The sequence below is a fragment of the Stigmatopora argus genome, chromosome 14 (genome assembly GCF_051989625.1).
Source record: "Stigmatopora argus isolate UIUO_Sarg chromosome 14, RoL_Sarg_1.0, whole genome shotgun sequence".
Classification (NCBI taxonomy): domain Eukaryota; kingdom Metazoa; phylum Chordata; class Actinopteri; order Syngnathiformes; family Syngnathidae; genus Stigmatopora; species Stigmatopora argus.
This window is the reverse complement of record NC_135400.1, coordinates 17,637,093-17,649,405: the sequence shown is the minus strand read 5'-3', so window position 1 is coordinate 17,649,405 and position 12,313 is coordinate 17,637,093. Positions and strand designations below refer to the sequence as shown.

General features: G+C 46.2%; 1 protein-coding gene, 1 long non-coding RNA gene and 2 other non-coding genes across 8 annotated transcripts; 1 reads left to right on the top strand and 3 right to left on the bottom strand.

Moving 5' to 3' along the window:
• Positions 1-408: 408 nt before the first annotated feature.
• On the bottom strand, positions 409-1,554 carry LOC144088850 (uncharacterized). The gene is made up of 3 exons (XR_013304949.1): positions 1,451-1,554; positions 785-840; positions 409-579 (listed from the first exon to the last, which is right to left on the bottom strand). It is a non-coding gene; the product is annotated as an uncharacterized LOC144088850 (long non-coding RNA).
• Positions 654-743, bottom strand: LOC144089188 (small nucleolar RNA SNORD88). The gene has a single exon (XR_013305041.1). It is a non-coding gene; the product is annotated as a small nucleolar RNA SNORD88 (small nucleolar RNA).
• Positions 911-1,001, bottom strand: LOC144089187 (small nucleolar RNA SNORD88). Its single transcript, XR_013305040.1, has one exon. It is a non-coding gene; the product is annotated as a small nucleolar RNA SNORD88 (small nucleolar RNA).
• A 371-nt stretch (positions 1,555-1,925) lies between the features above and the next one.
• On the top strand, positions 1,926-9,675 carry LOC144089078 (protein kinase C and casein kinase II substrate protein 3). Of its 5 annotated transcripts, none has more exons than XR_013305002.1 (12): positions 1,926-2,009; positions 2,464-2,553; positions 2,707-2,879; positions 5,243-5,313; positions 7,196-7,352; positions 7,688-7,923; positions 7,996-8,151; positions 8,222-8,397; positions 8,648-8,812; positions 8,877-8,950; positions 9,026-9,105; positions 9,184-9,251. XR_013305002.1 is itself a non-coding variant. In XM_077619929.1 (12 exons), exons 4-12 carry the CDS (start codon positions 5,251-5,253, stop codon positions 9,291-9,293), a joined length of 1,173 nt encoding a protein of 390 aa, XP_077476055.1. In that variant the 5' UTR covers positions 1,926-2,009; positions 2,464-2,553; positions 2,707-2,879; positions 5,243-5,250; the 3' UTR covers positions 9,294-9,675. The 5 variants fall into 5 exon arrangements, 4 of the variants coding, with proteins under 4 accessions (XP_077476055.1, XP_077476058.1, XP_077476057.1 ...); XM_077619929.1 differs by having other exon boundaries at positions 8,648-8,768; positions 9,184-9,675; XM_077619932.1 differs by having other exon boundaries at positions 2,649-2,879; positions 8,648-8,768; positions 9,184-9,675.
• Positions 9,676-12,313: the final 2,638 nt, after the last annotated feature.

Below are 12,313 nucleotides of genomic sequence, written 5' to 3'. Positions count from 1 at the left end.
GTTTTCCAACTTTTTCATCTCGCTGGAGAAAACTAGTAACAATAATTTGATGCATGAAATTGTAGGAAAAGTTTGTAATTTTATATACAGTATATGTGGGAAACTTATTATTTTAGGGTTACTTGTTTATGTATTCATTGCCAGGCAGCCAGTCATTGTGGTAGACAATCATGCTTACAAAAGAACAAAAACACTGAAGGAAAGAATTCTGATCTAGGTTATAATTTATAAAGTGGAATAAGGTTCTACTGTGACAATCCCAAAATGTAGTAATAGTAGACTAAATGTCTGCTTGTCGTATATTAAGTGAAGCGAGCTCATTAAAGAGTTGCACGCTGCATTAAAAATGCTTTTCTTAGCTTATCATGGGAATTTGACAATTGAGAACAAAGGTCAAGAAACAGGAGCTTCAACAAATTGATTTTATTTACAGCCAACAAATTTCATTGATGAAACCAAAGAAAAACATTCAGTTTTGGGCATGTAATCCTATCAAAATATGTCAGCAGTCACGTGGCCTCCGGGATCTTGCTGACGCGTTTTCCGGTCCTTCTTTGTCAGACCAAATCACGAGTTAACCTGCAAAGAAAAATAATATTCTTCAGAAATATGATAATAATAAGCCTCCTTACAGAAACAAAACATTTTTAAAACATCTTCTCAGACCCCTGCCATGTCAAGAGCAGAGGAGCACTTTTGTCAACAGCAATATTCGGAGCCCAGTGCAATCCATCACCGAGATGGTTCATTTAAAGACTAAATCTCAGCTCCTATTTTTATTCACCTCAACGCCTGCAGAGTTGCCCAACTCGCCATTCGAGGTTCATCCCAAATGAAGATCTGCAATGAAAATGAACGTAATTAATTCCCTTTGAGTTCACGGCTTGGAAATGTCCATTTTGGCAGGAATAGTCTCCTCAGAAACTTTGGCTTGTCAGGGCCAAAGATGCACAGATTCGCCATGTGGTCTCAGAGCCCAGTGCAAGTCATCACAGGAGCGTTGCTAATGCAACCAACGGGATTTGTCTGGTAAGGATACCCAACAAATGACGACAAATCCGGCAAGGTGTTGCTCGATTTGTCGTGTTTTGCTAGTGGCTTTGCTGCGCAAACCATCGTAAGTTACATTTCTTAACAAAAAGTCGAATCGACTACGTTAGCTTGGCATGCTAGCCACGTGCGACGAGGCCCACCAAGCCCAGATTCCGTTCAATAAATGACGCTTTATTGTTTCCGCGGCCGTTAATAATGACGAATATATTAACGACTATTAGATTTATTGGCTTAAACAACACATTAATTATGCCTATTTTAGCACGCATTGACAATTTAGATGTCGTTTATAAAATTACACTCCTACAAACTTAACATGTGGAGTCACAGGTGCTCGTGATTAAAACTACACGTTAACATTTTTTTTAATTTGCAATTTGATGTTGATTACCCTCACCTGGCGCAGTCCCGTGAATTACGCAGCCGAAATGAACGACGAGTTCTGCCTGTTTCGTCTTTAAGGAACTGCTCACTTCCGGTCGGTCACATTGATATGTTACACTGCCACCGCGTGGAAGGAAGGCGTACAACAGCTTCGTAACGTTAGAGGTGAAACAAATCGATTAGTTTAGCACTGCAGTTAACTCAAAATTGTTATTATATTCATGTAGGCAGAGCTTCCAAATACTACGAATATTTCGTCGTTTACTCCGCCAGTTCTGACCAAACCACTAAATCTGCGTTTTGTATCAAAACTACGGAAAAAAATAATCTAGCAATGTTTTTATTTTCAGCAATTTACATGGAAAAAAAGAAAATGTTGAAAGTTTTCGATTTTGGCTCGTCATTTTAACCTACCATGACGATTTATTATGAACGCAACGTCATTTTTAAACCCGCTGACCTATTATTTTGAAAGTTGAATAGCGTCACTTCCTTTGCGACGACACGCGTGCATTCTAATCGTTTGTTTTTAGCAGTGTAGACATGTTAGCTATGTCCACAAAAACGAAAACGTGAGTAATAGTTGATTTGCTTTTTGTGGTTTTCATTTATTTGCAAGAATTAACTCTTGAAAAGACGAAATTATTTGAAAAACATTAGAAAATGAGCTTTATTCGCTGCTAAATGCCACTAGGATAACAAAAGGGTCACCAAATGGAAACATTTTCTTTCGACATCCAGGTGGAGTAATTAGCTAGTGCACTTATTTTACGATGTTCAATAAAAGTAGGTCGTTTCAAATAAAATGAATGAATAGAGGGCTCTGTTTTGTGTTGGGTGGGAATCAATTATTTCAAAAGTAATACAAATAAAAACCTTGAATAATAGAAAATATCAATACGTAATTCAAAATAAAATGGAATTCGTGAAAAGTTAAAGCTTCACTAAAGAAATGATTACCAGTCGTAATTAATTAAAAAAAAATAATGGTGGCTCGTGTGTAATTTGCTGGAGCATTTTTTCCAGGTTGCCAAAGACGCTCATAAACATCCAATCCATTGTGACTGGGAGGCATCGAAAGCAATCAATGTTTGGGTGTTCAATCAACAAGACCAGGTGAGCCATAGTGTTTTTTTTTTATACTCCACAAATAACGACTAAAACATATGACTTAAGTTCTGTGAATTTCTAGCTGTTGTCCCATTTAACAGGCACGTGAGTCCCGTTCTGAAAGGCGTCTGTGAGCATCTGCTACTGTTTTAACCGCAGGACTTCCCAGTGTGTCTCATCTTGTTTCCCGCGTGTCGACGGAGGGATGACTAACGGCCGGATTAACGTCTGCCGACTGCGGCTTTCGTCCGGCGGGCGTCGTCGTCGTCGCGACAGCTGCCGAGCGACCAGTTCCGACTTGTCGGGCCCGCACGAGAGCCACGAAATGTGAGGTAATACAAAGCACGCGCTTAAGGGAGACACGGCACGGGAGTTCCGGGAATTTTTAGCCCTTGTCGTGAATTCCTGGCAAAGTGATCTTCAATGGGTACCACTAGAGCAGGGGTCGGGAACCTTTTTGACGAAGAGAGCCATAAACAATTCATATTTTCAAACATTATTCCTTGAGAGCCATACTAAGAATTAAAAAGTAAAAATACATGAAATGTGTGCAATTTATTAATCATTTCACCACTTTGAAAGTAAAAAAAGTCTCTGAATTCTTTTAAGAATATTATTTCACTGTTGCTAATCAATGAGTATCAATGAGAGTAAGCATGCAGAAAAGTATCATGAAGAAAAATTATGATTAAAAAGGCGCTAGAGATAGTGTCGGCGCCACAGTGTGACGCTCTCATTGGTATGTTTGGGACTTAGGTGGTCTCTCACCAGCGGTTCCCATATTTTACCACACAGGTTAGCAGAGAGCCATATACACCCATCAAAAGAGCCACATATGGCTCCCGAGCCATAGGTTCCCTACCCCTGCTCTAGGGTATTTATTTAGAATTAAGGTTGTGAGTGTGTTTTTGATATCAGCTTTCTTTTTCTAACTATTACTCTTACTAACCCTAACACACGTGACCCGGGTAGGCAGTCCACCAATTTGGCCAATGCTAACTTTTTAAATTGATGTTGAGTGTAGTGAGCACTGTCCTGAAGGAGTTAAACACGTTAGGAATCCTGGCGGACCGTAAAAATGGAAGCGTTGTAAATTTCTTACTGTCAAAATGGGCCATTACTTGTTCGTATAAACACGTAGGCCGGATGCGTCTTCCAGCTGTGCTGGCGGGGGGAGAATGCTGAGGGGCTACAAAAACAACTACAAAAAGTACTGCTTTGAGCTACTTGAGCTACTTTTGCAGCGCCATAAAATTAGAAAAAGGCGGCATGGCTAAAAGATGCCGCATTTACGTCGAACAACGCCGGCGTACGGAAGCGGGATAACAAAAAGACGACAGTCCCGCAGCTGTGAAGGGGGGAGGCGGGGAGGTTTGCCAGTCGTTGGGGGAGAAAAGAAAAAAAAGCGAGAGAGAACGAGAGGTAGAAGAGGGGTGGTTTAGGCTTCTGGAGGGAGGAGGGAGGAGGAAGAGGAGGCCAACTCATCCAACGAGCGCTAAAAGCCAAAGGGAAGGGAGGACGCTTTGGGAGCGGCAACGTACGGAGAAACGTTGCAACCCAAAAAAAAAGAAGAAGAAAAGACAAGATCGCATGGAACGCCGTTAAAGTGACGCACAGAAAACGTCGAATGTAAGTTCTGCCGTTCATTTTCTAGACGCTTTCCGAGTTATGTCTGACAGATGAAAACGGGGTCATGGCTGGGGGGGGCGTCGATAAACTTTGGGGGAGACGCGACTCGACGCGACGCGGACGCCTGCCCGCCCAGCCGTGGCATTTTTAGCCGTTGCCGGGAAGCTCCACATCGACTTTTTTCTAGGTTGTAAACTCAGGGAGAATTTATTGGAAGGCACTTTTTGTCTTATTCGGGGCCTCCAAAAAAGCACCGAAGTGACCTTGCCCCCAAGAAATAGCCACGCATGTTAATGATCGGTTCAAGTTGGATCATCGGAGGCCTCTTTGAAGGAAAAACAAAGCTGATTAGCGGCGCTTTGGAATGCGCGTCAAGGCCCGCTTCCACCGTGACGAGATTGCCGCAAAATCACATATTTTAACCTTCAAATAGGAAATTTTCATCCATTGGCTCACAGACAAATTCAAGTAATGCCATTGTATTCAATGCAACTATTGCCATTTTGCCCATAGGAGCCGCTACTTTTTTTAGTCCACAAATGTAGTGATATGGGCTAAAGTTGATGTTGCGCTACTCTTGATGATAATCATGGAGAATGTTAGCATGGTTAACTCATTGGCTGCCATTCACTGAGACAGGCGTCCAATCCATTTGAAGTGGGAGGCGTGGCAGCAAAGGGACAAACCCTCCCACTTGAAATGGCTTGGACGTCTACAAGTGATGAACTGCTTTGGAGGACGAGAGAATTCATTTTACAAAATGGATTTGTTTGGGAAACAGCGCCCCCGCCCAACAGGAAGCAGAGGTCAAGGTTCAAACACGTGGCCATTCATTAGCAGCTGGTCGGAGAGCGCAATCGGTCGCACGGCGGCCGTGCCAGAAAACGGCCACCGTTTTAGCCAGTGTGGGAATGGCGTCCGATCCAGACAGGAAGCGGCCTCTTCCCACGGGCACTATTTTTAGGCGGCGCTCGCTCCAAAATGGCCGTCCGTCATTTTAGCCGACGGATTTGAATAACTCACCGACGTTGAATAACCCTAACCCGGCGTACTTTTCCTCCCGCAGCCGCCGAAATGTCCACCACGCCGCCAGCCGACGATGACCGCCAGGACGCTAACAACCGCAGCTTTTGGATGGTACGTTGACCTTTCGCTGGCACCGATGCCATTTTTTGCCTTCCCACACTCAATATTTGAAAAAAAATCATTCTAAAATACTTGTTACTCACTAAATCCTATTTGTACCTCATGGTCTGCCACCGAAGCGGGAGGGTCGGCAGCAAATGATCAATTGCAAACGTTCGATGCCGCCTTCCCACTTCGGATGGATCGTACGTCTACTAGCGATAAACTCATGGGCGGTAAGGAGGGAGGGTGCCTTTCGGTTTAAAAAAAAACATAAAAAAATGACCACTTTGTCTGCTATGGACGGCTGTAGACGTCCAAGCCATGGAATGACTTCACGCTTTAACAAAGAACGGAGAGAGGAGGCAATTGAAGCGCGTGAGGCTCCACACATGACAAAGTGTCCCGTCCGAGTCAACAAGCTTTTCTTTGTGCTCGCCTTAATGGAAAGTCAGTGGTTCAGAATCTGCACTTTGACTGTCCAAACCAAGGGTGTCAGACTCGGGTTGGTTCGCGGGCCGCTTTAACGTCAACTTAATTTCACGTGGGCCGGACCATTTTAAATATAATATTTAGATTTTTTTTTAATAAATGGATTAAAAGCCCTGAATATTCCGTTTTTCTATAGATCTAAAACAATGTTTATTTTAGCTTTTTTTTAAATATATTTTTAGATGTTACTAAATGATTTTTGAACTAAAAACAGAAAAAATGGATTAAAAAATGGCAATTATTCATTTAAAAGGGGGAAACTCAGGAAATGGAATATACATCTATACTCTTCATTTGAATTTGATCCTAAAACAGAAAGTCGGCACTCATGATTGACTTTCCCGGGCCGGACAAAATGATGCGGCGGGCCACATTTGGCCCCCGGGCCGCCACTTTGACACTTGTGGTCCAAACGCTTCCACAAAAGTTCACATGGCAGTCCAATCCGCCAAGTCCTCCGCGTCGGGTTTTGTCCCCGCGCTGGATGCGGAAAGAAATTTGGCCTTTTTCTCCAATGCCACATTCATTAGGGACTCCCCACCGAGCGGCCCCCGGCTCGTTCGCCAGAGCGCCTCCCCCCTGCTCCCCTTGTTTTATGTTTCCACTTAGCCAGAGCGAGTTGGTTGAAAGGCAGGCGAGCGGCAGTAGGCCTCTCCTCTCCTTTCTCTTCTGCCCAGGTCCAGTCATGCACATTTCTACCACTAATTTTTCAAAGTGTTTCATGTTCCCGCTCACTTGATTGCCAAGTTTTGGAGTAGCGGCAATATTTTGAATGCGCCCACTCAACGCCAAGGCAAAATGCCAATAGGGTACCGAGGGCGATTGACCGCATCGTTGACGTTTACGCCAAAGCGAGCCGTTTGAAAATGGATTCCAAAAGGAGCTATTTCAAGGAACTTGCTCCGTTTCATGTTTCCCAAAATGATGTTGCTAACACGTTAGCATCTTGCAAGTGGTTTTGTGGCCCGTTGTTTCCGTTGGCCCGCCAACGGATTCCACAGCTGGTTCTGCTTAGGGAAGACGCACACAAATAGAGACACTCTGGTGCACACACGTGTAAACGCGCTCATTCTCTCTCTCGTTTTTACAAACTATTCTTTTGTCGCTTTTTATTTTGCCCGGAACGGATGGTCTCCTCCTCCTCGTAGCCTTCCTATTTGTCGTAGTTTCACCATAAGTTGCCGTTATTGGATGGTGAGAGGCGACTGGCAGTCCAGTTGACATTAAAAAGGAGTGCTAGCATAGTTGAAGGTTGCCAGGAAACTTTGGATGGATTGTGGCGTCCAAGCTCCAGATCCACCAAGTGCCCTCTCTCTTGATATGTGTCCTTTGGTGCCCTCTGGCGGACGCCCTTGTAACTACCAATGCCATGTTTTTTTTATAGTTTTTTTGTTTTTCCTAGCCCGGCAACTACCAGCGCACGGTACGGCGGACGGAGGACGCGTTTCAGGCGTGCGGCGACCTGGCCACGTGCTTCCTGGAGCGAGCCCGAGTGGAGCGCCAATACGCGCTGCAGCTCAGCGAGTGGAGCACCAAGTGGAAGCCGCACGTGGATTCAAGTAAGCCTCCCTGACAAACGTACCCGGGTCATTTGATTTGATTGACACGAGCTTGTCAGTTCTGTACGAGGTATTGAGAAACCAAAAACGACGTAGTCTAGAGCGGTGGATGTGACAAGTACGACAGTTCATTTACCCCTAACCCAGTACAAACGGATTGGACGTATAGCGGCATCAATGGCCGCGAATAAGTGAACTTTTTGAGCCCAAAATAAACCAGAACGGCCCACGGGAGATCTAGTGGTGGCCCGCCGAACAAACTGAGTTTGCTTTTTCTCTGGATTGGCGCAAGACGCGTCCTGGAAAGTCTTTGACTCCACCTTCCTTTTGCCAAGGCCCCCTTTACGGCTCCCTCCTGAAAGCCTGGCAAACGTTCCTGTCGTCGACCGACCGCCTGGCGTCCCTGCACGCGTCCGTCTGTCGCTCGCTGGTGGCCGAGGACGCCGAGAAGCTGCGGAGCTGGCAGAAGGACGCCTTCGCCAAGAAGATCTTCGGGGGCTTCAAGGAGGCGCAGGACGCCGAGACGGGCTACGCCAGGGCGCAAAAGCCGTGGACCAAACGTCTGAAAAAGGTGGCCCGTCTTTGAACCCGTCGAGATCTTTTTTTCCGGCTTCCTGAACCGTCGTTTTGCGCGTGCGCTCAGCTGGACAAAGCCAGACGGGCGTACCACAAGGCCAGCCGCAAGGAGCACGCCGCGCGGGAGCGCGAATCGCAGGCCAGAGCCAATCAGAACGTGGCGGCGGACAAGCAGACGAAGATTCGGGAGGACCGGGAGGCGGTCCAGCAGGAGACCCGCAAGGTGAGGAGCCCAAGTGCCCCCCCCCGGGCGGGCAGGCGCTCGGAAATGAACTGCCGGCGTCCCCGCGCAGGTGCGAGCCCGCTACGAGAAGGTGCTGGAGGAGACCAATCGCTACGCCCCTCGCTACATGGAGGAGATGGAGGCCATCTTTGAGCAGTCGCAGGAGGAGGAACGCAAGAGAATGGTCTTCCTCAAGGAGGTCTTCCTCTCCTTCAACAAGCACCTGGACGTCACCGCCAACGACAGGTAGACGCCCCCCGTCGCCGGCGGCGTACGTCAAAGCATTGCGACCGCCGGCGTGTCGTTTTCAGGGCTGAAAAAGATGGGCTTGTAGTGACTACCTTCATCTAGTGTTAAAGCGGAGCGGTGATAACAAATGTATTCTGAACTCGAGCTTCTTGCGCAGGCGGTGTTCAGGGATGATTATAAATCAATAAAAAGTGAAGAAATTGGACACCAGGACGCATCAAAATGACGGCCATGTCTCTCTGCGCAGGGTGAAGGAAGCTTACGGCCACCTGCGCGACACGGTGGCGGCCATCGACGAGCACGAGGACCTCCGCCGTTGGAAGAACACGCACGGGCCCGGCATGCCCACCGACTGGCCGCACTTCCAGGTGCTCCCTCCCTCGCCCCAAAATCCAACCCGGCTGAAAAAAAGGTCAAGTGAATTCCAGGGATCCGACTCACGTGGTATATTTTGTGTCATCGAACTGACGTTACAGGAATGGACGCCCGAAACAAAAAGCAAAAAGGGGGAGCAAGTGCTCGAGGAGGACAAAGCGCCGTTAGAGAAGAGGTCAAAAATAATGACGTCGGTTCGAGTAGCGACGAGGTGGACGTTCAATAACGTTGTTTGTTTTTGTTTTTTTAGCGCCGTAATTGCGGCCGTGAGGGTGAGAGCCTTGTACGACTACATCGGCCAGGAAACGGACGAGCTCTCCTTCAAAGCCGGTGCGTGTCATATTCTTACCGCGTTTGACCCTCGTCAAAACAAGGTGGACACCGAAATCCCGGGCTTTTCCGTTCCAGGGGAAGAGTTTGTGAAGACGGAGGACGAGGACGACCAAGGCTGGTGTCGGGGCCTGAAAGACGGCGGCCTGGAAGGCCTTTATCCCGCTAATTACGTGGAGGTGGTTTAGCCCAAAAATTTGGATTTTTTTCCTGTGGATATTTGTTCACTAAAAAAAAAACAATGCTGTACAAAAAAGGTAGCTGTTAGCCAAAGATGTGTGAACATTTTAACTTGGGGAGACTATTTTTATTTGTCACAAATAAGTACAACCAGGGCTGTCAGACGGTTCTGAAGACCCGGGTGTCGGGTTCAAAGGTGCAAAGGATGCCTATACATGTAGTAGATATGAAATAACCCAAATCTCAAGTCAAATCTGTTTTTAGTAGGAAAAAAATGCATTACGAAACATGGCCATTTTTGGAACACGTAAAAGCCATACTTTACATGGTCCTTTTTTTCCAGGAAAAACAGCCTTTGCCTCACAAAACAATAAAAAAAAGTATTCTGGTGATGTTATTTTTCATATAAAACATATTGTAGGACTATTGTAATGGTTTTGCTGTCCAACACGTGTGGGTAACTTGTTTGTCGTGTGAAATGGACACTAGGGACGCTTTTAAAAAAAAGCCTTACTATACATGGTCAATTCTTAAAAGAAAAACAAAGCCGTACTATACATAATCATTTCTTTGTAAGAATAGATAGCCTTACCATACGCAGTAATTTTATGTAAGAAAACAATATACTTGTTATACATTTTTTAAAGAAATCAAGCCTTACTATACATGGTCATTTAAAAAAAGCCTTACAATACATGGTCATTTTTTGTAAGAATAAATAGTCTTACTATACAAAGTCATTTTATGTTAGAAAAACAAATACTTGCTATACATAGTCATTTTTTATAAGAAAAAAACGTCTTACTATATTCATATCTTTAAATCTCTTTATACTGTATAATGACAATAAAAGCATTCAATTCAATTCAACATTATCTTATCAAGTCTTAGTATACATAGTCATTTTGGTGATGAAAAAAAGCCTTACTATATAGTCATTTTAAAAAAATAGCTTTACCATATAACATGGTATTTTTTAAAGACCGTCAAGTTAGCACGTCGACGTCACTCCACTGCTTCCTCTGTTCGGTGGCCGCCGGGTCCTAAAGCCCGAGTCTTTACTTATTCGCCCGTTTCGAGTCGAAAACTGCCTCCTCTGTTCGGTGGCCGCTGGGTCCTAACGCCCGAGTCTTTTCGTTTTGCTCCGTTTTTGACTCGAAACAAACCAATAAATAAAACGTCGGGCTTTAGGACCCGGGGGCCACCGAACAGATGGAACATTTTACAACTCGAAACGGACCAATAGGTAACAAAACCAGGCGGCCACCGAACAGCGAAAGCAGTTTTCGACTTGGTCCGTTTCGAGTCAAAAACGGAGCAAAACGAAAAGACTCGGGCGTTAGGACCCAGCGGCCACCGAGCAAAAGAGGCAGAAAAACTGCCTCTTTTGTCTGGTGGCCGCTGGGTCCTAACGCCCGAGTCTTTTCGTTTTGCTCCGTTTTTGACTCGAAACAAATCAATAAATAAAACGTCGGGCTTTAGGACCCGGGGGCCACCGAACAGAGGGAGCATTTTACAACTCGAAACGGACCAATAGGTAACAAAACCAGGCGGCCACCGAACAGAGAAAGCAGTTTTCGACTTGGTCTGTTTCGAGTCAAAAACGGAGCAAAACGAAAAGACTCGGGCGTTAGGACCCAGCGGCCACCGAGCAAAAGAGGCAGAAAAACTGCCTCTTTTGTCTGGTGGCCGCTGGGTCCTAACGCCCGAGCCTTTTCGTTTTGCTCCGTTTTCGACTCGAAACAAACCAATAAATAAAACGTCGGCCTTTAGGAATCGGGGGCCACCGAACAGAGGGAGCATTTTACAACTCGAAACGGACCAATAGGTAACAAAACCAGGCGGCCATCGATCAGAGAAAGCATTTTTCGACTTGGTCCGTTTCGAGTCAAAAACGGAGCAAAACGAAAAGACTCGGGCGTTAGGACCCAGCGGCCACCGAGCAAAAGAGGCAGAAAAACTGCCTCTTTTGTTGGGTGGCCGCTGGGTCCTAACGCCCGAGTCTTTTCGTTTTGCTCCGTTTTCGACTCGAAACAAACCAATAAATAAAACGTCGGCCTTTAGGAATCGGGGGCCACCGAACAGAGGGAGCATTTTACAACTCGAAACGGACCGATAGGTAACAAAACCAGGCGGCCACCGATCAGAGAAAGCATTTTTCGACTTGGTCCGTTTCGAGTCAAAAACGGAGCAAAACGAAAAGACTCGGGCGTTAGGACCCAGCGGCCACCGAGCAAAAGAGGCAGAAAAACTGCCTCTTTTGTCTGGTGGCCGCTGGGTCCTAACGCCCGAGTCTTTTCGTTTTGCTCCGTTTTTGACTCGAAACAAACCAATAAATAAAACGTCGGGCTTTAGGAATCAGGGGCCACCGAACAGAGGGAGCATTTTACAACTCGAAACGGACCAATAGGTAACAAAACCAGGCGGCCACCGATCAGAGAAAGCATTTTTCGACTTGGTCCGTTTCGAGTCAAAAACGGAGCAAAACGAAAAGACTCGGGCGTTAGGACCCAGCGGCCACCGAGCAAAAGAGGCAGAAAAACTGCCTCTTTTGTTGGGTGGCCGCTGGGTCCTAACGCCCGAGTCTTTTCGTTTTGCTCCGTTTTCGACTCGAAACAAACCAATAAATAAAACGTCGGCCTTTATGAATCGGGGGTCACCGAGCAGAGGGAGCATTTTACAACTCGAAACGGACCAATAGGTAACAAAACCAGGCGGCCACCGATCGGAGAAAGCAGTTTTCGACTTGGTCCGTTTCGAGTCAAAAACGGAGCAAAACGAAAAGACTCGGGCGTTAGGACCCAGCGGCCACCGAGCAAAAGAGGCAGAAAAACTGCCTCTTTTGTTTGGTGGCCGCTGGGTCCTAACGCCCGAGTCTTTTCGTTTTGCTCCGTTTTCGACTCGAAACAAACCAATAAATAAAACGTCGGCCTTTAGGAATCGGGGGCCATATAACAGAGGGAGCATTTTACAACTCGAAACGGACCAATAGGTAACAAAACCAGGCGGCCACCGATCAGAGAAAGCA

Bases quoted from the DNA above. Each gene is read 5' to 3' on its own strand.
- LOC144089078 (XM_077619929.1), top strand. From the start codon at position 5,251: ATGTCCACCACGCCGCCAGCCGACGATGACCGCCAGGACGCTAACAAC. The intron at 7,924-7,995 runs GTGGCCCGTCTT...GCGTGCGCTCAG, and splicing joins GGACCAAACGTCTGAAAAAG to CTGGACAAAGCCAGACGGGC. The intron at 8,152-8,221 runs GTGAGGAGCCCA...GTCCCCGCGCAG, and splicing joins TCCAGCAGGAGACCCGCAAG to GTGCGAGCCCGCTACGAGAA.